The sequence below is a fragment of the Pseudopodoces humilis genome, chromosome 8, assembly GCF_049639895.1.
Source record: "Pseudopodoces humilis isolate 2021_Gansu_Grassland_sample_001 chromosome 8, ASM4963989v1, whole genome shotgun sequence".
Classification (NCBI taxonomy): Eukaryota; Metazoa; Chordata; class Aves; order Passeriformes; family Paridae; genus Pseudopodoces; species Pseudopodoces humilis.
This window is the reverse complement of record NC_142207.1, coordinates 20,617,462-20,643,432: the sequence shown is the minus strand read 5'-3', so window position 1 is coordinate 20,643,432 and position 25,971 is coordinate 20,617,462. Positions and strand designations below refer to the sequence as shown.

At 43.0% G+C, this 25,971-nt stretch overlaps 1 protein-coding gene across 1 annotated transcript in view; it reads right to left on the bottom strand.

The window, feature by feature from the left end:
- Nucleotides 1-5,485: 5,485 nt before the first annotated feature.
- Nucleotides 5,486-25,971, bottom strand: part of MAP3K20 (mitogen-activated protein kinase kinase kinase 20) — an 88,223-nt gene continuing 67,737 nt past the window's right edge. Inside the window, exons 13-20 of the mRNA XM_014249423.2 lie at nt 25,618-25,648; nt 25,356-25,495; nt 24,114-24,176; nt 23,023-23,115; nt 12,365-12,481; nt 10,737-10,811; nt 9,573-9,723; nt 5,486-6,375 (exon numbers count right to left, since the gene is read on the bottom strand). Of these exons, the coding sequence (XP_014104898.1) occupies nt 5,696-6,375; nt 9,573-9,723; nt 10,737-10,811; nt 12,365-12,481; nt 23,023-23,115; nt 24,114-24,176; nt 25,356-25,495; nt 25,618-25,648 (1,350 nt within the window). The 3' untranslated portion in view covers nt 5,486-5,695. The remainder of the gene's footprint in view (nt 6,376-9,572; nt 9,724-10,736; nt 10,812-12,364; nt 12,482-23,022; nt 23,116-24,113; nt 24,177-25,355; nt 25,496-25,617; nt 25,649-25,971) is intronic.

The window sequence follows — 25,971 nt, the reverse complement described above, 5'->3', positions numbered from 1 at the left end:
ATAATACAAATCAGTGTCAGAAACAGTGCAGTTGATACTACATTCATCGGTGCACTAAGAGAATGGCTGAAATGTGATATTTTTGATAGAAACCTTAATGGTTATTCCAAATGTAAATCATAGCAGATCGTTTGGAGCTGCGAGCATTATGATGCACATTATGGGAGTGTAATTACAATACTCAATTGATTACCCTGTAGCCATTCCACAAAATGCATAGCAAAAAATGTTGATCGAAAGTAGCTGGTTTTGATATGCAGTAGCCACTTTTAAAAGCACAGGATCTCAGCCCTTTCATTGCCGGGCTTTGATTTTTATTTCCCTTTGTAAATGCAAATTACATTTAGGCACATCATGAAGAAATGTTCTGCGAATGTATAGCTGTGGGAAGCAGAAGGCTATCAGGAAATAACCAAAATACTTACTGTAGTCTGTTTTTTTACCCTTTTATATAAGCTTTGCCGCTTTTTGCAAGTGTTGATTTGCATTGCCTCCACGAGCCTTCAGCAAGATGTGGCTGGTGGGAGAGGATGGGAGTGGGAGGAGAGGTGATGGCATAACCTCCGCCCCAGGGACCTCTCAGGAGGGAGGAAGTGAGGGGGACAAGTAGAAAGCCTCCCTAAGAGCTCGCTAGTGCCTGCCAGAGGTCCCCAGCGCACATCTCAAGTTTTCAGCCCTTGGGCTTTTTCACGGCATGAGGGAAATGCTGCAGGGAGCCCTCACCTTGCTTGCTAAGGCAGGAAAAGGAATGTGTGTGTTGAGTCCTAGGTGCACTGAGACACTGCACTCTACCCAGTGCCCGTGTCCCCACGGCCAGCAGCTGCCAAGGAGCCCCGGCAGGTGGCCGGGGGGAGGCTCTGGCCCCGGCAGGGCAGCGTGGGTGATGCTGCGGGGGGAGCTGCAGGGAAGGGCTGCCGGCTGTACCCCCAGCTCGCCTTTCTCCCAAGAGGCCACTGCCTGCCGGCACCGTTCCTTTGTCCTCTGAGTTATTCATCTCAAATGCCCCGTATTTACATTCACTCAAACGTGATCTAACCCTTATTAGTGTTATTACCTTAATAGACTTCTCCCCTCTAACCTCTAAATTTTTGCAACGAACTGGCTTGAACTGCTAAGCATGGCGATTCATTAGATAAGAATATTATATAAAAACCCTTCTATGATGGACACACATACAGAAAATAATTCTGTCAGATCTAATTTTCAGAAGTAGCACAGTTATTTGATTCCATTTAGTGACATGAGATGCCAGGAGGTCTCTCACTTTGGGGTTTTTCCACAGTTACATAAGTCACTGCCCGTCTTTCCCAGCCTAAAGTAATAATAATAATTATTATTATTATAAGTCAAAGTGCATTCTCTAGCACAATCAAAAAAATCAATTGCATATATTTGATGTACAGTGCAATGTTCTTGGCAGCAAGTCTCCAAGTTGTGGAAAGTCTTAAAATACAAGGGGTTTGATCCTGAGCAGCATCAGCTGAGCTAGGGAGCAGGACAGAGGTGAGGGGTGCCATGGCTGGGGATTGTTGTTCTCAGTAGGGAAACCTCTGCTCCTTAAATCAGCTCAACAAGTAACCAAATTCTGGTCAGCATGCTGTCATACATGGCCATCTCTAGAAAATAATCTGTGGGAGCAGATAAGATAGAGCAAAACTGCAGTAGCCAGTTTTTACATTAAAAAGTAAACCATGTCCAAAATCACCCATTTCACAGCAAGAAGACAGGCTCTCGTGGGCATTAGCTCAGTCATGGCAGAACTGGGGGCAGGCACAAATGGGCACTCTCCCCTCCCAGCTGAACGGGGACTTGCCCTGGCTGTATGTAAACAAAAGTGGCCTGCATTTGCAGGCCTGAGCAATGTTTTTGCTCCAGGGAGTCTCACATTCATGTGCTGCCCTGCTTAGGAGCAGGGTTTCACAGGCACTTGAATTGCCAGCTGGTTCACAGCACATATCCCTGACCTGCAAGACACAGGCAATAAGCACCTGGAGAAGTGCAGTGCCACACAGAGCTGCTGGTTTGGCTGTCACTCCCTCTTTGGAGCAGGTCCCCATGACTGTCATCTCTTACAGCCAGTCCTGATGGCAGTGGCAGGTACCCCAGTGCTGCTGGGGAAACCTGTGTTCTTAGGAAGCCAGTATACAACAGGGTCAGACCCAGCTCTGGGCCAGCGAGCTGAAGAAGAATGATTGCTACCCTCAGTGGTGACTACTCTCCATCCTCCTGTTGTTCTTTTCTTTTTTTTTTTTTTTTAAGACATCCTTAGGTATATGGGAAAGAAAAAAAAAAAAAACCTGAAAAAAAAACCTGAAAAAAATTTAACCACAAAAAAAAAAAACACCCAAAAACCTGAAAAAAAATGTAACCTGTCTTTTTGGCAGAAAAAGAAAGAAGTCTTTTTGCTTATGCTATGAGGACATCAGCTGTGGAGGTAAAGCCCATAAAATTTCAGAAAACCAAGGACCATGATGCAGAGGTTAACGTGCTCTTCCTTTCTGAACTGAGCACTGCTTCCTCCCTCACAACCCACCAGCAGGATCAAGAACCAGTTGCTGGGGACAGATACTGATGTCTGGCATCCAGAGAGAGCAGGGCAGCTCTTGTGATTCCCACAAGATCCGGAGTAAAATGCTACCGAATGAACAGAAAGTCTCTGTGTAAGCTTTGATGGCAAGGGTTTTTTCTCACATGAAAAAAAAAAAAAAAAGGAAAAGAAAATTTGAATTCGATTTTGTAAACATTTTCTCAGTTGGACACAAATACTCACTCACTTTGGACATCTAGTTCTGAATCTGCCTTCATGAGCTCTTTGCTATTTTTCATCATCCATTCCAGCAGGCATCTCAGAGCTCACTTCTTACAATTCCAAGCATTTTAAACCCTGGAAGAGGAAAATGCAGGTACCTTTTGGGGATAAGAAAACATCAACATCAAAGCATGGAGATATGAAGCCCAAGAGAAAGAAAAGACAAGAAACTAAGGAGCAGCTCTACAGCAGTGGCATTTTGTGCCACTTGCAGAGTCAACCATGGACAAAGAGCATAGCAGCTGCAGCACTGCCAAGGATATGTATGTGGGTGGATGGAGTGCAGGGTGTCCAGCTCCTGCCATGCAATTCTAGACATACTGGTACTTAAATCTGGTTGCCTTTTACAGACTTGTAAAAAAACCTAAGTGAATGTAACATGGCTCCTTTCCAAAGAGCACTTCTTGAGGTGTAGTTGCCCAACACAGTCTGATTTTACACATTGCTGTGAATGGTCTTCTAGCTGCATGTTAGTAAAACATGAAAAAAGGAAAAGGCTCAGCTTTGTAAAGTACTGGGGGTGTGTGTGAAAATGTAAGCACATTTTTATTTATAATGAATTATCACCAAGATAGGGAGTAGCCACTTTAAAAGTGATAAAAAAGGATGGAAAACTAAATCTCACTAATTTTTTTTTTTTTTTTACAAGTTCACTCACTGCTGCTTTAACCAGCAATGCTGGTACAGCAAAAGGATTTCTAATCAGTCACTAATGCATGATTGTTTAATTTTAATGGGCATGATCAATACCATCCGCTCCTTCTTTAAATGCTAATGAACACTTTAATACAACAGATGTGGACAAACAGTAGATTGCAGATTAAAATTAGGCATGGCATTAAATAGCTTACAAACAGCAGAGGAATCCTGCTGGACATCTTGACGAACAACCACAGGCAGCTGATAAATCTTGAATTGCCACCACAGGCCCACAGTGTCTCAGGCTTGTACAACTACACCGCCATCCTGATCACCCTAAAAGAGAAACTCTTCTTTCCAAACTCTTGCAATTTTCTTTCTTAGGATTAGTGCAGGCCCAACTGTGATTCCTGAGATGTATATCCAAATTTCAATAACACAAGCATATTTCTAGCAAGTACTCTCAGGCACAATTACTATTAATTGGTACCTCCAGCCCATTTTGGTCATGGCAGGAAATGTCAGGGAAGTATCCCCAACCTAGACAAAATCCCAGTCTCCTGCTAAGCTGTGACAGAGAAACATCCAGTGCTAGATTGCCCATGTCCCCCAAATTAGTTGTCAGGCTCAGCAAACCAGGGCCAGAAGCTGAGTTACTAACTAGCGTTTGGCCAGTTTGAAGCCACAAGAAAATGGGCAAACTTTGTTGCTACAGGTAATCATATGCAGCTGAATTCACTTCAAGGTAAAGCTTCTGTTTTTTCTGCTCTTAACTGTTGTCAGAGGAAAAGGCACTTGAGCGACAGAGATCCAATTCCTGACACCTGGTGTCATTTGTGTCTTGCTCCATTGGTTTTGGTGGACCCTGTTCTGAATTCATGAAATGTGAGTCCCAGTTCACTCTGGTAGGTATTGGAAATACACCCCAGGGCTCAGCCCTGACTGGGGCTGGTGGCAATCAGAGGAAGGAGAGCTGCATGTACCCACAGGAGTGGCCTTTGTGTGGGGCAGGGAATTTACCTGTCCTTTATCCAGTGACAGGGCTATGGTGATATCCCCTCCCCCTGAGCGGGTGACGTGCCAGCAGCTCTGCTGGCATTGCCCACAATGGTGTACCAGCAGGTACCACCTGGGATGGGTGGTGTGCAGCACTCTGTTCAAAGGCATCTCTAATTTACAGTTCCTTGGCTTTCAGAGGGTACCATGCACTGCTTTGGGTTCAGCTTCCTTTATCTGTTTCTTCCTTTTTTTCTCTCTTGCATCTTGTGAAACCCAAACTTTTTTTTCTCCTTTTTAATTGTGTGAAATCAACTTGGAGTGAAAAGGCCACGAAGAAACTTTCTGACGCCGACTGAGTCTAAGCTGTGTCTTTGTTCTTGGCAGAGCTAAAGACCACATTAATCAGAAACTTTGCTGACCTTATCTTTACTACCTGAATACTGAAAGACAAAAGCGACACAGTCTGGCAGCATTTAAAAATTCAATTAAAAAATACCAGCTGCACAGAGATAAATATTATCATAGACCTCAGTGGGGTTAGTTGTAACTATGATAAAGGAAATGCCTTCTTCTCACTTTATTTTAATTTTTTTCCCCAAAAAGAAAAAAAGCCTAGTTTTTGATTCTCCTTCTGATTAAGACAACTGTGTACGTGACAGAGCGTGCTCAGTCGTGTTGAGTAGCTAATGTTGGGGCTTTTAATAAGGAACAAAGTACGAAATTCCTGAAAAGGGATGGCAAGCTGAAAGTGGAGAAGTGAAGTTACTAAAGTGGACCTGAAGAAAAATGTCCTTGTGTCCCTTTTTTCAGTCTATGCTGGTCTGATAAAAACACTACCTCTTCCTATAGCCCTGGCAGAAGCAGACTAGACAAGGGGTGAGAAGACCCTGCTCAGAGTTGGACTCATCATCTAGAGGCAAAGTGAAGTGAGAGGTAACAGCACAACTCTCCTAAGGATGAAACAGAGTCTTTCATTGTGGCACCTGGCTGTGCCTTACTGATTTTATTTTTGAAATATTAAGCAAATGAGTAGATATCCAGTCAGCTGAGAAGACGAGCAGGCAAACAGAGGGGAGAAAACCAAACCAAATCCCTTGGTGCTGACGGTGACAGAAGGAGAGGTGTCAGCTCTTCCTGTCCGTTGGCGGGCTCCAGCCAGGTGGGTACCGACGTTGGTGCAGCAAATTAAATAGGAGCAGGCATATTTTCTCTAGGTTGAATTTCAGTTAATAAAGGGCCAAATTCCTCTCAGAACATCCTCCGGCCCCGCCAGCTCCCCCTGGCTCTCTCCTTTCCCGGCTTGCCGGCGGCCTGCCTGTGAGGTTTCCTTGTGTGTTGCACCTTTATCCACCCGCCCTCGCTGGTTCTGCTCTCCCCTTCGTCCCTCCTGGGCTCGCTGTCCCCCTGTGGGGGCATGCCAGGGATGGCCGTGGGCTGAGGAGGGGCACGGGGGTACCTGTGGTGCTGGGAAGCCGGGGGGGCCGCTGGCAAAGAAGTCCTGCTGGGTCTTCCCGAGTGCCGAGGGGGCACCGGGGAGCTGGTCCCGCTGCGCCGGCCGTCCGAGGAGCTGCGGGAGGTAGCGCTGTGTGAGGCGTTCCTGCCTTTGCCAGAAGACCTGTCCCTCTCTGAAGGGGTGTCAGAGGCTGTGCTGGAGGCGCTGCTACATTTTGAGTTCAAGTGCAGATTCGAAAGGTTTCTCATCAAACTGTGTGACAGGGGAGAGGAATTCCTCGAGTGGCTGATGGATGTGAGCTGGTGACTGACGGGAGCACGTGTCCTCCTGACGGCAGCGGCGTAGGAGTCCTGGCTGTGAAGGTAGGGCAGGTAGTGGGTGACTGTGGTCGGGCTGTGGGGGTGGCCGTGCTGGAGAGAAATGGCTTTTGCTATCTGGTGCATGCGTAGGGTCTGCATCCACTGACTGTCAGTGCCTGGCAAGGAAATGGGAATAGAGTCAGCTTTCTGTGACTCAAAGAAAAACCTCTCTCAGGTTTATCAAAGGTGTGAGGTTAGGTACCAGAGTTTCTCTCAGAAGAACCTCAAACCACCCTTCCCTTCCCAGCCTTGCAGAAAATAGTCCTAGATTTCAGTATATTCAATTTCGTGGTTGAACATAATGTTGGGCTTTTAAAATAGCAAGTGATACAAATATTTCTGATGCCACTGCAGATTATGGAGCTTAGACTAGAAAACAGTTACTGAGCCATCCACTTGGCTGTTCAGGTGAGTTCCCACTCCCAAGTGCCTCCTCGCCTTTTGAACCCAACCTGGTTTTAAACATGCCCTGTGATGCTCTTGGCAACCTCAGCAGATTTCTTCACAGCTTTCATTACTAAAGAGCCTGAAGACCTCCAGAGGTGGCACAAAGGTCACTCCAAGGTACCAGTACTGCTACAACATTGCCTTCCAGCTGCATCTCTCCCATCTGGCACAGTTGTGCTGTTCACAACTCTGGCTCTGTGCATAGAGAGCACAGAGCCAGTGCAAATCCCAGCTGCAGCACCTCCTCTGGCTCCAATTTATTTCCAAACTTCTACATACCATAAAAACCAGAGCTACTTCAGTTGTTGTTACTACTACAGATTCAGAATTCAATCCACTTTGCATCCAGCTCCATGCAGAAAACTGACTCTGTGTGTGGAAAAGCCAGTGAGGCATTAGGCTTCAGGCAGGCTGGCTCAGACAGTGCTTAACTGTGAGCAACTCAGGGTATTACAGTTCCCTCTACACCTACTGTCACAGCCCTGGGGTCGTAACAAAAGTTGTAGCTTTCAGAGATCACACTGAAGTGGTTTTGAAAGTCAGTCCTGTGGTTTCCATGAAAGCCTTTAGCAAATACAATAGCTGTAAATTTTTCATTTGAACTGCAAAGGCTGCCTGGTTTGCTACTTTGTGGGTAGAGCAGAGAACAGGAATTCTTCTTATCTGAGGCCACAGCTCTGGCCAAAGACCCATGGGGAGCAACTAAAATAATTTTGTTCTAGAGAGATTTGAATGATTTGTCCTTAAAGTTTGCTAATATCATTCTGACAGGAAAGCATAACCCTTGCTGCCTCTCACTGGAACACTTCATTGACCATGGGGAGTTTTGTAGGAGCTGGATAGCAGCTCTGTCCTCATTAGGATTGCTCCTGTTAAAAAGTAATGGATCATCTCTTCCACTCCTCTTTTTCCCAGACTGTCTTTGAATCCAAAGAGATTTAAATCATTTTAACTTATTGTCAAGTATGTCAAAAGGAAACTCATAGTGTGTGTGACACTGACACAGCAGATAGCTCCACCTGCACTTAGAGGTGAATCTTCTTTCACAGAAAGACAGATGGGAATTGCCTTCTCTGCTTCTTAACCTCCTTGAAAGTCATGGTTTCAAAAGAAACATGCATGCTGAAATGTACTTGCTAGACACTATTGCCTCTGCCCCATGCCCTCTGACCTAGGCTGGGGATGTATATCACAGACCTCATAAGCCTGGAAACAGCAGGCTCAGGACTCAAATTTGGGTCTTCATTTGTTATCAACACTCAAGTGGCCATCACATCCGCTATGGGACCAGTGCTGATCTCCCTGAACAAGGGGCTCCCTTCAGACTGTTCAGTCCTTGTTCCTTACAGGCAACAGCAGTTGCCAGCCCAGGATCCAGCTGCCCAGCAAGGATCTCCCAGTGTGCGCTGTGGGGCTGCCTCTCATGGGCTGGGGGAGCGCTTCTCCCTCACGTGGTCTCCGAGCCACCAGCTCTGTACGCTGAGTTTCGTGCTTTGTGTGGTAGCCCACAGCAGTAGTAGCTTCACTGCTGGTTACTTTAGCCTATTAGACAGGTATTACCCTTACCTTTGTGCTTGGATTTGGCGGTCTTTTAAACCTGGGATAGGTGGTCTGGTAAAGAAGACAGGCCAGAAGGTTTGCTAGAGCTGAGGCACAGCTTTCGTGCTGGCTGGTAACCCACCTCCTTTGAACTGTGCCTATTCAACTGGCTGCTGACAAAACATTAGTGCTTCCATGTAACTCCTCCAGTGTGCCAAGGGGACAGACAAGCTCTCCCACCACTCACTGAAAAAAAAGCAACCATTTTGGCTTACAGCAGCTGAGCCAAGCTGTGAAGATACACACCACACTCGGTACGGCTGCAGGGCTCCACCCCAAAACCAGGGTAACCTCTATCTGCAAACTGATCTGGAGTAAAGCTGTATCTTTTAGGACATGCTCTAGGTTTGATTTGCATTATAAAATATAATTGTGTTGCAAATGAATCACAGTTACTTAGGAATAAGCACACCCATGTTAGATGTATCTGTAGTCCAAACCCAGCACCTCTCAATTCACAGGGCCATTCTTCTACAGTTGCCAGTAGTGTACAAAACTGAGAAATTCCTCCTCTGCTCACTGTCTTGTTCCAGCTCCTGTATTGCCCCTTAGGTGTCCCAACTCAAGCATTTCTGCAGCCCTACTGTGAACTCAATGAGAAAAACAGCTTGGCTAACAAACAACTTTACAAAAACAAGAGCAGACCTTAAAGGCAGAACTGTGCTAGAGTCAGCTGAGACGAGTGTGAATCTGTCAGCAGCATAAATTTATTAGGAAATGAAAACTGCATTATTAAATGTATCTCACTGAACAAATCAAGCCCCAGAAACCATAACAAACACCATTCCAAAAGTCAGACAATGATGAGCCAGGGCTTGCTCAAATGGGTAAGCTGAGCTGTGGAAGAAGAATGCAGTGGGAAGATCTCCACAATTCCTCAGAGAAGAGCAGGATGTCAGGAGCATTTGTATGCCAGGCTGGCAGTATTGTACTTGTCAAAACAGTGCATCATCCACAGGGGACATTTTGTCACCCCACAAGCAGCTTCTGAGGCCACAGCCTCAGTATGTGTGTCCCCCTGCAAGAGCACTGTCCGGAGCAAGAGTGCCCATGCATCTCTAGCAGGAGGTGCCCTTTATCCAAGCACAACATCTGTGCAAAGCTGTGTGCTGGGTGGCTAGGGGTGGGAGGGATGAGCCGAAGCACTCCAGTTGAGTTTGAGCTTATCACCAGGGACTGCTTCCAGCCTTTTTTGCACTGACTTTTTTCTGTTCTCCCCATATACGCCCTGCCCACATCAGCAATAAAGTTCAATGTGTTGACTTACCTGAGTCAGATCTGCTCCGTGAATTCCCCTCCGAATTGGGGAGCGAGGTCTGTATCAAGAGCTGTACTGCCTCAACCTCGTCCTGTGCTTTCACCTTGCTCCAGCAGATAGCTTGGATGTGCCTCGTGCTTTTGGGAGCTCTAACATCACTCTGCTCAGGAAGGATACAACAAGCGTGAGGATGTAACAACACACAACACACTAAGCTCCCCTATGAGGGAACTTCCACTAGTGCCTGCAGCAGTTGTTTCAATATAGAGCCTGTTTTGCAAAACCATTTAGCTAGTTCTCAAATATTTTTAGATTCTATATAATTTTGGCTGATACTTGTGATTATGCTAAAAATGTGGTAGTGAATAACTGCTTCAGTTCTTGTACCCTGTGGAGGAAAGATCTGAAGGCCTTCCTCTACAAACACAAAAATACATTTTACTAGTTCTATTAATGAGCATCAAATGTGCACTGCTCTCTGCTAAAAAACGTAGGGCTAAGCAGGTTTTTTTGCAGGGGGACCAACCCCCAACAAAATTTTCCTGGAGTATCCTTCAGTTTGCTGTTAAAGACCTATGACTCCTGTGAAAACTTCAGCCTGAAAGAAAACTACTTGTTCACTTCTGAGACAAGCAAGTAAGGCCCAGGATTCCTCCATCACTGTCTGAATGTTTGTTCAAGACAGAGCTGGAATCTCATTTATTAACCTTCTTCTGACAGAGAGAATTAGTCTTTATAAAATCAGTATTGTAAGTAACTGCAAACTCTTTTTACAAAGCTAATTTCTATCACATCAAATTGTATTCTGGGTTTTATCTTATTCTTGATTTCTCATTTTCTTTCTTCTCCTGTTGCTTCTCTGCTCTCCTAATTAGCACATCATTGAAAAGATAAAAACCAGCCTCTTTAAATAATGCAAACAGCACTGACCATTGCACTCCAAGCAAAAGGAGCTTTCATCCTTGAGAAGAAGAACCATCCCAGGCAGCAGTCTGAGGCCATTGTCTCTGTAAACTTCATTCAGCATTTGCTCTGAAGTTTATATTTTACAACTAATTACAGGCTGCTGAGAACTTGATTATAGGATATAACAAAGCCAGAGGATGTTATTTCCACACCTCCTGTGTAGGTTTTGTCTTGGATTAACTATTTTATTTGTTTCTCACAGCTTACCTCATACGTAACAACACATTCTACAGACTGGTGCTCTTCTATGCCCACAATCCATTTCTCCATTACAAATGGTGGCTGGAAAAAACAGTGTGAGTTTTGTAAGGTGCTCTTCATCTCCCAGCTTGTTTCTAAGTCACCCAAAAGGGATTTACAACATTTGCCTCTTTTCATTCATTCCTATATTGTTAACATCAATACTTTTCTTAAAATTTTATGAGACAAAGCAATATATTTTTGAAATACTTACTTCTTGGTTTACAAAAGGAAACTGAGAAGATATTTCCATATATAACACACAGCAGATGAGACAACATGGGAAGTTTTTTGGGGGGGCATAAACCTTTTTCAATTTTGTGCATGTAAACTTTTGCTTGTGCTACATTTACAGAGGAAAGCAAGACCAAAAATCTAGAGATTCTCAGAGATATTCCTTGACAAATATAAAAATGTTGTAGTATGTGAAAAGTTAATGTCATTGTATCTAGTTGTTAGTTTATTTAACTTCAGGCCTTTTTTAAAAATTGAAATGTTCAAGATTAAAATTAGAAAGAAAATTAAGGATATTAATAACAAAAGTAATAATAATAATAATAATAATAATAATAATAATAATAAAAAAATCACAAGTGTTGTTCTAGAAATCACTAACTATAAAAATAGTATTAGCATGAATTAAATATTAGAATATTTTTTGGCAAATACACCTGTATCACATTTTCCTTAAAATTCTGACTGTTGACAATCTGCTTTTCATTTTCTCCTTTAGAAAAAATTACTAAAAGTTTCCCACCCAATTATGCCCCAAAAATTCATAGTTAAAAGCACTCAAGAGCTTGGGTGTTTTTACCAGTGCACATTAGAGCAGCATTCTAATTGGCAATCAAGCTGTATATTTTTTCAGTTAGAAATTTATTTTGTTAGCTATTATCAAGAGGAGCATATTAATAAAAACAAACAATTAAAATAATAGCTAACAAAATGCCCTCTGAATCAACAGAACTTCTGTTCCTTAGGGAAAAGCAGTCTAAATGCTTACTGGTAAATATTTACAGGCAGGTTCTGACACAGGGTAAAATGCTTAGTAACGATGAATTGCAGATGTTCAGTGCTGTACTGTCTGCCATGGGTTTCAGTCTTTGCAATCCACTGGTGCATGAAAGAGTGAATTTTAGAACTCAGGTAAAAGTTCTAAAACCACAAAAAAAATTGTAAAAAAAGAAGAAGAAAAAGAAAAATGAAAGAGAAAAAACCCAACAAAACCTCCCAGAAAAATCACATGAAGTTTCTGGAACATTTCAATTGGTTTCTTCTCTTGAAAAATAAAGCAATTTTTTGAACATTAATTTCATTAAAAGGGGTAATAAATTCAAAGGGTATAACATGGAATTTAAACAAGAAAATATAAATTAGTTTCTTGTCTTATTTTTCTATTGTTAACTTTATTGTCAGCTTAAAGGAGAACCAAAATACCTAAGTCCTATTATGATACAATTCTATTTAAAATGTGCATTTTATTTAAAAGCTGTCAAGAGATTGAGCTTCTGCAAGCACAAAAGTCGACTGCTGTGGTATTTTAATGTCTTTGTTTGAGATCTGTGAATTCGTGAAAGCTTTAAGGCTGTAAATACCTTTGTCATCTTTAAAATCTCTACATCAGGTAGGTTAGTGTTGAATGTCACATCTTTTATGTAGGTTATTGCAATTTCATCCCCGTCCATCTCCATGTACATTTTCCATTTACAATCCTATGAATAATAAAAAAAAAAAGAATGCTGGATTGTTAGAATACAAATAGGAAAAAAAACCCCAACAACAAAACCCAAAATGAAATAAAACTGAAAGCCAAAACAACCCGAAATCTAATCCTCAGAATATGAAGGGAAAAAAATAACCTAGCGAGAAAGCTGAGGGACATATATATATTTTAGGATATGCATGTTTGCACAGTGTTGATAATGGAAAGCCCTCAGTCTTCCTGTTCCCTCTTCTCTCAGCTCACCCTGCGAGGCAGCTGCCACCTTGACAGGTCTGGATGTCTTCCGAGGTGTGGTGTCCCTGAATGGCCTTACCTGGACAGGCAGCCTGTGGAGCATGTGGCTTGGGAGCTCTGCACACCCCAGGGGCAGTGGAGGGATAGGGCAGTGGTGGGAGCCATCACTTGGGGTCACAGTGAGTGCTGGCAGCCAGCCACAAGGACATCATCCCGGTAAACCCAGGAATAAAAGACCAAAGTCTGTGCAACACCTTCAAGACAATCACTCAAGCTATGGGCAAAAGGACGGGCCTTTTATTACAGCTCAGTTATTTCAGATACTGAGAGCCCAGTGAGGCACTGAGCATCCTCAACTTCTGCCTGCCTCCAATTGCATTATTAATTATAAAGAAGCTCAGCTAAAAAAGTAATCACAGGGAGTCTAATAAACCACAGCAATAAAAGGTATCCTTAAACAATCCCCTGAGCTGAACAGGGGGCCAACATTCCACGCTTCGCACAGGCGTGAGCCTGCAGAAAGTGACAGCTGGCAGCATCCTGCAAGACATCCCACATGGACTGAGTGCAGGAGCTGGGGTTTGTGCCTGTGGCCAGGGAGGCTCCCAGTGGGGACCAGAGACTGCCTGTGCATGGTGTAAATCAGCCAACATTTGCTGGTCTGCCTGGCGAGTGCTTTGGGGATGAGATACTGTGCAGTGCACTGAGCTCCTCCAAAAATCAGACCCCTGAAGGACCACTCTGCCAGTGAAGCAGAGTGTCTCCACCTCCATACAGGAAGGAGGGAATCTTCCCTTCACAAAGACAGGAGCCCAGGGTTCGGGGGTCTGTGTCTGCCACATGCCACCTGTAAGGCAGGTGTGGGCTCAGTGCTTGCAGGAGAAAGTCTTCACCTTGGTTTTGCTCAGAAAATGCAAAAACTTTCAGAGGGGACACAGATGGACATTTAGGCCACAGGCTTGTATAAGCAGTTATTTGCACAGACAAACGTACAGCAGCCTAAAAAGTATCCATTCACACAGGTGATTATCTGTGACTATCTGTGGTGTTTGCATGTGCATCTCTCATAAGCGTAACATAGGAACTCAGCCCTCACAAGGCTCAAAGCTATCCATCACTCACTGAATTGGCAATTCCAAATTAAAAGAAAACAGAAATATAATAATTTCTGAACTGCAACAAGAATTCATGTTTTTGGTCCTGTGTGTCCATCTGTCCCCTCTGAAAGCTTCCATGTTTTACAAGCAGAGAGGGTATGTGGGTTGGTTTTTGCACTGCCCTGGTGCGAGTTTGAGTGATGGGAACTACAGTTCAGTGGTCAGGGCACCAACCAAGACTCAGAGGCACCAAATTCAGTTTCCAGTTCTGCTATTGGCTTCTTGTGCAGACTGATCAGGTCTGTACCCTGGAAATAACTCCTTTCCTAATCACAGCCTGCATCTCTTCGCACGTCTCTTTTCTGCCCTGTTTTTCGCATTTGTGAGCTGACCCGGGGTAATGCCTGTCCTGTCCCAGGCAGGTTCAGCACTGTGCACTGGCCCTGCCATCGGCTGAGGAGGGCACGTGCTTTGAAAGGCAACAGCAACAGCACAGCAAATTGTCTCTGACTCCTCCTCATCTCTCGAACTGCGCTCCTCTCCCTGCCCAACATTCTTGCTGCCAGACTTTTTTTGCAGGAGATTCATGCTACTGCAAATCAAACCTGAGAGACAAGACACTTAATGACATTTGTAAATTTTACAAAAACACCTGAGCCAAGAAAAGAAAAAAAAAATCGACATAAAGTACTATCCTCCAGTTAGTTCAGTACATCTCCTGCCATCTCTGAGTAATACCAGTGCCAAGCACTTGAGAGCTAGAACTGCACCTTGTGCCAGGGCTCCCATGCCCTCCTGACTCAGGATTTTATGCTGTTCACTCACATTTCCCTGCAGACTAGATCTGACAAATATGATCTCATTTTAATAAACAAAAGAAATCAACCAACCACCTTTGGAGAAAAGCTGTGTTCATCTAGGGTCTGGCAGGGGGTGGGCACTGCCACTGCCCCTTGCCAGATCCACTGCACAGGCAGGATCCCTTTCCATGTGGTCATGGATCAAACTGCCCCATGCAGGGGTGGATGCCTGAGGCCTCCACAAACACTGCCTTCTCCAGCTCTGAACTGCACCTTCAGAGAAACACACACTCTCCTGTCCCTCAAATCCAGCCCCCTAACTTTTGGTTCTGTTTGGAACCCTCTCCAGCCACACTCTGCAGACACCGAGAGGGCAAGATACCATGCTAGGCTACACGCTCTGGTCCCTCAAAAATACATGTCTCATTTTATTTGGAAAGGTTTTCATTTTGTGTTACTAGAAAATCACTACTGGATAGGGGAAAGAGAGAAGAAGCACATAAGGAGAGAGGGAGGGAGGGAATGAAAGGAGGGAAGGAAGGAGGGAAGGAGGGAGGGAAGGAGGGAGAGAAGGAGGGAGGGAAGGAGGGAGGGAAGGAGGGAGGGAAGGAGGGAGGGAAGGAGGGAGGGAAGGAGGGAGGGAAGGAAATATAAAAGGTAGCAAGTAGGTGACTTTAGAGTCAAGACACTTAGCAAATATCTAAGTAGGTGGTTACTTGTCTTACAAACCTAGTAACAATTTTGTTCAACCACACAGTAAATAATGCAAGATTTGTATGCTGCAGAAAGAAAGGGACATATTTCCCTGTTTTACAATGGAATTCTTATAATAGGAGATGCTCTTCCATTTAAGCAAAAATTTGTCTAGAAAAACCAAGCATATGAATTTCAATTCTTTGATGAATTTTAGCCATATGACTTCTTAGATAAAAACTACATTTAGTGCCAGGCATATGTGGGAAAATAATTTGGAAATGGCTTGTTCAAAGTGTTTGGTTGATAGATATGCTTACACAAGTCCTTCAAAGAGACTTCCCTGCATGTCTTGTCATTCAAGCATTAAAATACCTCCCAATATCTACCTGCTTGATTTTGATCTAAATAAAAAATTTCAGCTTTTTGTTTTAAAACATTAACTAGTTTCAGAACTGAAAGGCACAACCTGCAAAACTTTGTGTAAAAACATTACCAAATAACACTTTGACAAAGCCAATAAATCAACAACCTCTGAAAATTACTGCAGAAAAGAAGAGCAAATCACACATATTTGAGCTGCTTCTTCTCAGCTTTGAAACAGAAAGTAAGAACACTTTAAAAATTAAGTCTCCAGCTTACTGTGGTGACAATACTCCTTTAACCCCATATGCGTTTATGTCTGCAAAAAAAACCTGAAAGGGAAATGAAAAAGATCAGGCACAGGCTCTAAACAGCAAACACATATCCTGCAACAACAGCTTAAAACCTTTGCTAGGGAGGCACTTCATTTTTCAAGGGGGCCTAAATCAAGGCTTCATTTTAAAATTAGTGGTTGCAATAAACTTTTTTGTTTTTTTGAAGATTGAAATAAAAATGGAAATGGCATTGTAGCAGATAACTGGATGTTAGAAGTAAGATGTAGCGCAAGATGAAACAAATAAGAAAAAAATGTTGGCCATGCTGATACTAAAAGTAGTAGCATGTTGATGATTTAGGTCCCCAGAAGCTCCCTTACATTCTTAGCTATTATCTATCACAGCTGCTGAAACCTGCTGTTTTAAAGGCATTAGAGTTGAACATCTAGTGACAGCACTTGGGTTATTTATCATTATGTATCACCCTGCTACACTATATTTTATTATACTGGATTTAAAGGAAGATAACACAATTACGGTTAATTTGCTTCTCTTCTTTATATGTATAGTGTCATGACCCACCACAGCTTTGTCCCATGAGATATTTTTAACCAAAAAGAAATCCACAAGAAACTCTCCCTAAAAATTCCATTAATAACCTCTTGTAGCATGTATAGGTTGCAGGGTCTGGAACTAAGAATGTTTTAATCTCTTCAGCAAAACAATGTCTCATAATGATGTACAGGACTATTGCTGCACTGATGAAGAATCATACATAATTCAGCACCTTTCACTTGGCACCACTGTGATATCCTCATTAGCAGTGGCTCACAGTGGCTGTCAGATGGTGTCCATGCGAATGCAGGCATTATATTGTCTTTGAGATGTGCAGCTGCTTCCATGACACTGCCAGTATATAAAAACATGACGCCAGTTTGTTTTATTTAGTGCTAAACCTTCCAGTTTGTAAAAACAAGGCTGACACAGAGCCTGACATGAGGCAGTGAAAATAATTAGCTCTCATTTTCTCAGCCTCCTATTTCCTTCTCCCCGCTGTGTTCTCTTTCCACTAAACCACCACATGTCAGTCGAAATGGGAGGCAATTAGTGGGCTCATTTCAGTCCCCACAACTGTGCTGAAAAGAAAGTATTTATGATGGCACAATGAACAGCTGAAAGATTAAATAACATTTGCCTTTTGAAAAGAAAATGACTTCTAGCTAAATGGGCAATTTTTGATTATTCTCAAACAAGCTTAGAGTAGTTGGTTTTTAAAATACAAGAAAGGAAAATGAGTCATTTTTAGGTGAAAGAATCAAATAAAACTTGACACAGTAATGCAAATAACTGATGTTTTATTGCAAAATATGTAAATGTGTTATACCCTTAACAATGGCTGGTGTCTCAGGTCAGGGCAGGCTGCTGCCAGCCAGGCTCCAGCAAGAGAAGGTGGCTCCACCGCTGGTTTTGTTTCAGCTGTGCAGGCAGAAAAAAAGAGGGGCGGAGGGGAGGCCTTGCGAGAGAGATGGTCTTAAAATGTACAGAAACAAAGCAAGCGGAAGATATATTTATGTTATCAGTTGCCTAGGTGCCTCCTCCAAGCCAGAGCCCTTACTCCTCTGCAAGGCAACAGGCACTGAGTGGCTGCAGCTTGAGAAGCACGAGGCCCCTTAACACCTACGCAGACCAGGCAGCAGTACCAAAAATATCTGTCCCCTGACAGCACTCTTCTTTAGCATCCAGTGCTGTGGAGCTCTGTGTGCAACAGAATGGCACATAATGGTAAATACCAGGCACTGCTATGTGTGCCCCGAGAACAGGGGCTTGCAGCAGGCAAGGCAAGAGCTCAGTGATACCCCAGCATTTACCAAAAGCTGTCCTTGCCATGTGATCAGAAGCAAATGGGGTTGTTGGAGTCGCAGGCATCATCCACATGAGCAGCCTGCTTGCAACAGCAGCATGGTAAAGGTGGAAGCATGAAAAACAAGTCCCTTCCCTGAGGGCTGCAAGGGTGCCCTCCTGTACTGTCCCCCAGTGGCATTTGCTGTGGACCACTCGTGGGGACAATGTGCTGGAGCCGTGCGGACACCATGTCCCCACTGCAGCACATGGAGTGACTTCTCACACTCTGGGACTTGCAGCTCCGCAGGACACGGGCTGAGGGAACAAGGGTGCTCAGGAAAGGCAGGGCAGGGCTGCTGTTCTGCTGGGAACAAAGGCTCCCCTTCCAGGCTTTTGTCTGGATAGCACATGCCAAGCCTACAGATCACTGGGAACCTGTCTGTGTTTCTGCGGACATATCTGTGACCAAGGCTCTACATGAGAGATAATGTGTGGAAGGCAGCAAGTTAATTCAGCGGCCAAGGTATAGAAATAAATTTTTAGATTAAAAACTCTAGAAAGTCAAGTGAATAAAATACCTACCTGAAAAGTCCATGTCTCTTCAGGGCCATGGAATAATTTCTAATAGGAATCCCTGGTCTAGCACTGCCTACATAAGGATTTTTAAAGGTCTTGGCTTGAGTTCAACTTCAGTTACACATGGATGCTACAGCTGGAGCAATCCCAGTGGAGATGACGGAATTATACCAGCTCCACCTCATGCAAAAACAATACATGGTCCTGAAAAGAGTCTTTGGAGGAAAATACCAGGAGCTCAGATCACCTGCACTGATCCACCTTCTTGGCAGACTACATTATTCTGTTCTGAATGGTGGTGGCAATATTTTAATGTGGCTGTGGTTTTATTTTACAGCTTAGATAAGGATAAGGATAAATAACCCATGTCAGAAAGTTAAAGTACCTGTGATTATTTTGCAAAGGAAGGGTCAGATAAAACCAACTCCTCCTCCATTTTTACTTACTGAAGTGGGTTAAAATACCTACAGAACACGGAGAATATAAATGACTGAAAAAATGTAAAACTGAAATTTCAAATTTTATACCTTGGCTCTTGCTTTATTTTTAGAAAGGTAAAGAAAGACTTTATGAACCTTGATACAGTGGGAGGGTGGAGAGGAACAAGCAGCAGAAATGGTCTCAAGCACTTGTGAAAACACATTCCAGTTACAACTATTTCAGTACTGTGTTTTCTTGTAGTGCCTGCATTTTGCCAGCCTGGGCTTCTCCACATGAAGAGTTGATCACAACGTCACTTTAAAGTAGCTTTAATAGTATATTACCTTTGCCACTACACATTTAAATAATAGCATTAAAATATATCTCAGTTCGGATATTCAAGGCTAGAAAATAGTTCACACAGTTAGCAAATGGTTTTGAAGAGGCTCTGCTCCTTACCTTGTCAAATGGAGGGAAAGGTAAGTGGGGAAAAATAAGGCAAAATGGTGAGCCAACTTCAAGGCTTTGTGTTTGGATATAGGTCAAATTGTGCCACTCTCAGTAAAAAATGAAAACATTCAACAGCGTAGTGAAATCTGCCCTTTTGAGGACCAAAACTAAAGAATGCTTCAATACAAGGCAAAAGGCATCCTTCTCAAGGGGTTTGGTGATTCATCAGTGTGGAGCAGACATAGCTCAGGCACCTTTCCCTGATTGGGAAATTTTAATGAGCCATCTAGGATGAGAAAGTCATTGAAAATTCCCCCTGCAGTCCTGCAAATCAGCTCAACCCACAACTGCCAGGGTTTGTTGTTTTACTCTCCATCTTGGACTTAATTGGTGGTCCCCTGCCTTTTTTTTCAATTTGTGGGGGGGAAAAATTCTGAATCTATCACCATTCAGCTCATTGGGAATTGTGTACAGAAAGGTCATGAAAAGGCAGTGAATGGAACTAACCACGTAACTTGAACTACAAGAGTTGGAAAAGAAACCTCTAAAAACCAGGTTAGCTTTGCAGTGCTCACTCCTGATGCATTCAGAGAGCACAAAGGTCAACTGAGCTTTTATCGCCTCCAAAGATGCAGCTAAAAAAGGAAGGAAACTGTAATGAAATGACTGCATCTGTCAGCTGGTGGAAACCAACATAATCCCACTACAAGATGTAGTTTAAATTAGATAAAAAATATGGGGCTGGTAAAGCTGTTTACTGGGAAGTCAATGTTTCATTCAGCATACAGAAAAGGCTGAAGATTCAAATGCTGTCCCCTGAAGCATATCTAGCAGGATTCTTGCTAAAAGGCACTGCCATTCCTAAGGCCCTCAAGTTTCTGCCTGCTGATGAAGGAATGTGTGTTGGCTGCACTGATGGGCATGGCACAGTGGCCAGGAGAGGACACCTGTGCCCCAGCCAAACACATCTGAATTAACCAGCTCCCCTGAAATGGTTTCTGGGTCCTGGACCAGCTTCTCCAGCACTTTTATATCTGATGGTATTTCTGTACGTCATGATGCACTCCATGGCTGCACCCACTCCACAGCTTTAGTCTGGAGTTTAGGAGGCTTTCGTCTTATGTGTCCATCCTGTCCCATGCTTGGGCACAGCCACCTCCAGTGACATGGATGGGCTTGCTTCCAGGTGCAACTACACCAGAAGATGCACTACAATAACTAAAGGAAACTCGACCCAGAAGACCAGCACAGGGCCAGCCTGCTGTAAAACCTCCCAGCATGACCTGTTCTCCTTACAGAGCCCTTCCTGCTGCGCTGCACAACCTCCCAGCTGAGCCTAATAACCTCCCTCGCTGTACACAAGTCTAGCAGCCAACACATCACCCAGGGAACACATACTCTCAATGTGTAACCCAGATTTGAGATTATTGCCTCTTTTTCTTCATGATTAAAACAGGAGAAATGCTTCTTAGCTAGGCAGCTGGTTATAGGGACTGATTAGGGTAAAGTTCCTTTGAGAAATTTATTTTTAAACTGATGTAGGCCAGCTTTTTAGCTATAAAGATGGTGGAAGGCATGATCCCAAGTGCTTCTGCTGACCCAGTTTTACAGGAACAGGCACCACTCTTTTACAAAAATGGGACAATAAAAGAAGTTTAAACCCTTCAATCTTGGTTTTCACCCTTTTCCCAGTTCATTTGGAAACAAATCTAAATGGCAGCAGTAGCTGGCCCAAAGCAGCCTCTAGGGGAGCCAGAAGATTGTATGGGGTTTTCAAAGAAGCAAGCTAGCCAAATTTCTTATACAGTATGTACCACACCAGTCTTTGTCAATGTTATTTATGTTTAATGCAAATTACTTGCCCATGTTTGCCCTAGCATCCTGTCCAAAATGTCAGACAATCTTCTCCTTCCAGTTCACTTTTTCAAACAGGCTCTGCTGCAATATCTCTAAAGGCAGAGCAGATCTCAGACAGATATTTCCAGCCCAGACATATTCAGGTGACAAACTGTGCATTCCCTGCTGAGGCATCACTAAGCACACAGGGTGCTGCAGCAGGGCAGCTGACAGGGAAGGCATGCCTGGCATGCAACCACAGCTTCAGAGGGAATGGCTTCCTTAGGAAAGGGCCCAACTGCCCACAGAGCAGACAGGACCAATTAGGAGCTCACAGGGAAGGCAGGACCAAATAAAAAAGGTTGTCAGAAGCCTGCAGAGGTTATGTCAACACCACACAGGCCCATTGAACTAACTCTGCCCTCTCATAACAATTCAGCTTCTGTCCCATACAGTCTCATTTGCACCTTTTTCTGTCATGGCTAAAACATCTACTCATCTTCAAACCTAAGGAGGCATTAGTACAACATGAATTTCTCTCCAGTGCTCAGAGGTCTATTTGCTCCATCTCTTCCTCTATCCTGGGGGTGGTTGCCCAACTCCCTGCACTATGGCTCACAGCCCATATTGGAAATGGAAGGGAAATAGGAGCTTTTTCATAGACTTTTAGTTCCTTCAAGAGTTAGTTGCACATGGGAGAGAAAAATGCACACCTACAAAAAAGCAGCTGTACAGCTGCATAAGCAACACGCATTCAAGAACACTGAGAAGTCTAAGTAATTCACATAGTGATAAAGAAGAATTTTATAGGAAAAAGAAGTACTCGGGATAAAAGAAACAAACTAAAAAAGGAAATCTCCAGAGAAAAAGCTTTTTCAAATTGATGAAATTATTTCAGTATGAGTACAAGTTCCTACTAGGTTCAAACCTAAATGCTTCCTCTGCAAGCACCACCAAGTACAGAAATCAAGAGACTTCTGCAAACAATATGCCCTGAAAGCAAAGCAGCCAGATAACACAAGATGAAAGTCAGCCTCCCACAAGTTTAGGGGGGACACACAATGCAGATTTATCAAATACAAAAGGGAACAACTCCTGCTGTCACAACCCCTGACTCTAGCTCAGAAATGCTTTGCACACCATTTCCACATAGATGATTAATTCTAAAACCCTTGAACTTAGAGTCCATGGCAAGCTGGACAAAGCAAACAAAAAGCATGGGACAAACCTCACTCTTAAGAAAAAGCAATGTGGTAGAAATCCTTTGCTGGAACATCTGGAGTCATCAATGCTCCTGTTACACAGGGTGCAATGAGAGATCCTTGAACCAGCTTGGCTTGGAGCTGAGGTTTGATTAGGACATGGCACGCTGGCAATTGCTGAGGCACAGCAGTTTTGTGCAATGTGCTGCAACTACCCCTCCCTCCTTCCCCAGTACCATATGGGCACACAGTCTCCACCAGGACTAGTCCCATCCTGCCCAGCTAGCAGCCATGCATACCATGTATCTTCCAAAATCCTCTTGGTTGCATAAAACACTATATTTCTGCTGAGATAAAAGGAAGTCTGTCTACCAACATCTGGCATATGCCACTGCTCCACTGCTCAACCGTCAGTGGGGTTTTTTTAATAAATGGATTAGCATTTCACACCCATTAGGATAAAAGGAACAAAATGAAATCCCAAATTACAAAAATTACAATTTAAAAAGTTGTTCACAAGGAAACAAAAGCTTTCAGTCAAAAGTACTTTCTGTGCTACTCTTTTCTTCCTTGCGTGTTCTGGGGGATAGTTCCTCATTACTGATGCAGCCCCATTTACCTCCTTGACATCAGTCAGAACAAGAGGATTCTCATCCCAATTTATCTTTTGTATCCAGAAGATACTAGACCCTCTGGGTAGGGACTCTTAACCAAACTAACTGATCTAGCACTCCCAGCTTACCTTTGGACCGTTTCCTGGCTTCAAGTGATAACCAAAAACAAGTTCAAGATTCACTACTTTCTCTATGCTTTCTTCAGATCCACCTGCAGAATCCTGGGAAAAAAAAAGAGGCAAAGGTGAGAATTCTCATCTACCACAACCCACTGGGAGACACAACACACCCTTTGGTGGCAGAAAGGATTTGCCTTTAGGTGCTACAAGTCTGGCAGGCAGCAGAAAAGGAACATCACACTCCAAGAGGGGCAAAGGCTTCTGCATGGGTTTTGGGCTGGTAGCGGATGGCAACCAGGAGATGTTGCACAATTTCTGCTCCTGGCTGAGCTGCTCTGGCACGGTGCAGTGTCCCTGCAAGCATTGTGGCAGCCTCTGCCATTGGAATTGCAGCTGGCACAGCAAGGCAGCAATGCTCTGACTTTCATTTTCCCCTCCAGGGAACAGAGTTTTGCTCTATGCAAATTCACTTTATGTGGATTTATTTCACTCTATATCTGTGCAATAAATTATGACTAAAAAAGCTACTTCAGGATTTGGAGTTCCTTGATTAGCTCACTGAATAAAGCAAATATCTGCTCTAGCAACATCAAGGTTCCCAAACACTCTCTCCCTTTTGCATGGGTCTTATACTCTCTCCCCTTTGCATGGCTCTTATTACTGATATCAGAAAACTAATTGATTGATGTGAGGGTGACAAGACACTAAATCATCTTTCTCTCCTATAACATTAGCAAACTGGGGAATGTTCTGGGCCAGGGGTCTGCTGTTCTTCAGTGGTGACCAGTTGGTGGCAGCAGTTTGGAAGAATGGCTCTTCAAAGTAGTTTCTAATTAATGACAGCAAACAAATTGCTACCAGTTGTCCTTTAATTTAATTCTACCAGCTCCATGATATAAACTTAGAACCTCCTTGAAAACAACTTCTATTATCCTATTATTTGTTCTGATGTGACCCATTGCTGCTGTTGATTCTCCACATTTGTTACAACCCTGTGTAGGAACTGCAGCCCCCCTGAATGGGGGAAAGTTGAGACATGAGAACAGTGAAATATTCATACCATCACAAGAAATACACCTTATATTAACACTGATACTTGCCTTAATTAATGGTGGAAAATGAAATAGATTTAGGTAGTCATGGGTTAGCTTCTCGATAGCAGTCTAGGAAAAAAAAAATAAACAAAACCAAATGGGAGTTATTTAGTAACTCATCCTGAAAACACCAGCATGAAAAACAGCACAACCCCAAGTGCCCTCTGTTTTCCACTGTGGATACCTTAGGGCTTGTGAGAAGAATTTAAAATATAGCCCTGTTCTGGAAACTGTTGCAGTAGATTGGCTTTGGTTTGCATTCAGAATCAGATCTGCTTAACCAGAGAAAGAAATGTTCGGGGGCTTGTTTTTGTTGTTTTTATTTATGCTCAAATCAATCCAGGAAGCTAAGATCTTTCATTTTGGACATTATTGACTTTATTAAGTTTCAATAATCTTCCCTGTAGGAAATGTAAATTAAATATATCAGTAATGGTGTGCAGGCATGGAAAATATGACTGATGAGCAAAAGGGGAATAAATCTGTGTGACTTACAAAGCTAAATTTGCAGGACTAGCAATTACAATACAAGTATCTCTTTACTAGTAAATTGTGATCTAAAATGATTGAGACCCAACAGAATTACAGATGTTGCTTTTATAGAATCCCTTTTCCAAAGCTGACTGCCAGAAAACTCAACTCTCTCCTCTGGCAGCAGTACTAATACCATTACTATTGTAGTGATCACATTTTCTAGACCATGATTTTCTTAACTCATTACAAACATTAGATATTTAAAACACTATTTTACAGTGAAGTTCTAAGAGCAAAGGAGCCTGTCTGTCAATCAGCTTTAAAGTTGTCCAACTGAGTTTTGTTAGTCTAAATATGCTTTACACTATGAATGAGATGTGGAAGTTGAGAAGCTAAGATTTCAGTTCAAATAACTGTTTTTTTATCTGTTTCTCCTTCAGCTAAAGAGAGCTCTTTCTGAAGATTCCCAAGCTTTTATGCTGGGAGAATGGCCCTCCTAGGTGAATCTGGAGCAGTATTGCCATCCAGCTCACAAAAAAATTAAAAACTACGGAGGAGTATAAAGGCCACAACACATTTCCATGTCTCATAAAATGCTCGGGTTGCTTTGAGTTCTAGATCCATATGAAGCTATAATTCTGTTTAATTTAGATACCAAATATGTTCTCTATTTAGCTTTGTAACTTTTTTTGTTGCTAACACTACTGAAACCCCATAGACTCTATAATACTCACACTACAACCTACTGCACCATTCAATATGTGCTGGTAATACCTTTAAATGGATGATATGTCCTCTGGAAACAATTCCCATGTCCTTTAAATCCTCTTCTTCTAGGAGAAGCAATTGCTTCCCAGTGATATGATGCTCCTTAAACAAGCTAGCATAGACATTCATTTCACCAGAAGTATCACCTTAAGATAAAAGAGGTTATTCAAAAATCCACAAGGCATTTTATTGGAGGGAGGGGAAAAAATGAACAAATGTATATTAGTTCATAAATGTGAATATGAAAGGACATATGAACAGCTGTTACCTTTTCTAGTAAGTTGTTGCATCCAGAAAAACTGCAAAAAAGAGGAATCAACCTTGAAGTTCAAATTATCAAAGATCTTGTATTACAGTTATTTGGAGGTCGCAAGTAATCACCCTTTTTAAAACAAAATTTAAAATTATTTCTCACTTTGGGATAAATTACTCAAGATTCACCAATGCAAGTGATTACTTCTATTTAGCTTTTCCAAACTGCCTTCCATTTTGCAGCCAGCTTTCTCAGTATACTGTCATCAAGAAATGAAATGACTGAAGCAGAAGCTGAGAAATGTCACGTGCTAAAAGGGCTGAAGTGAAGGAGCCAGGGCTTTTATGGATTTTGCACTGGCTTTCCAGA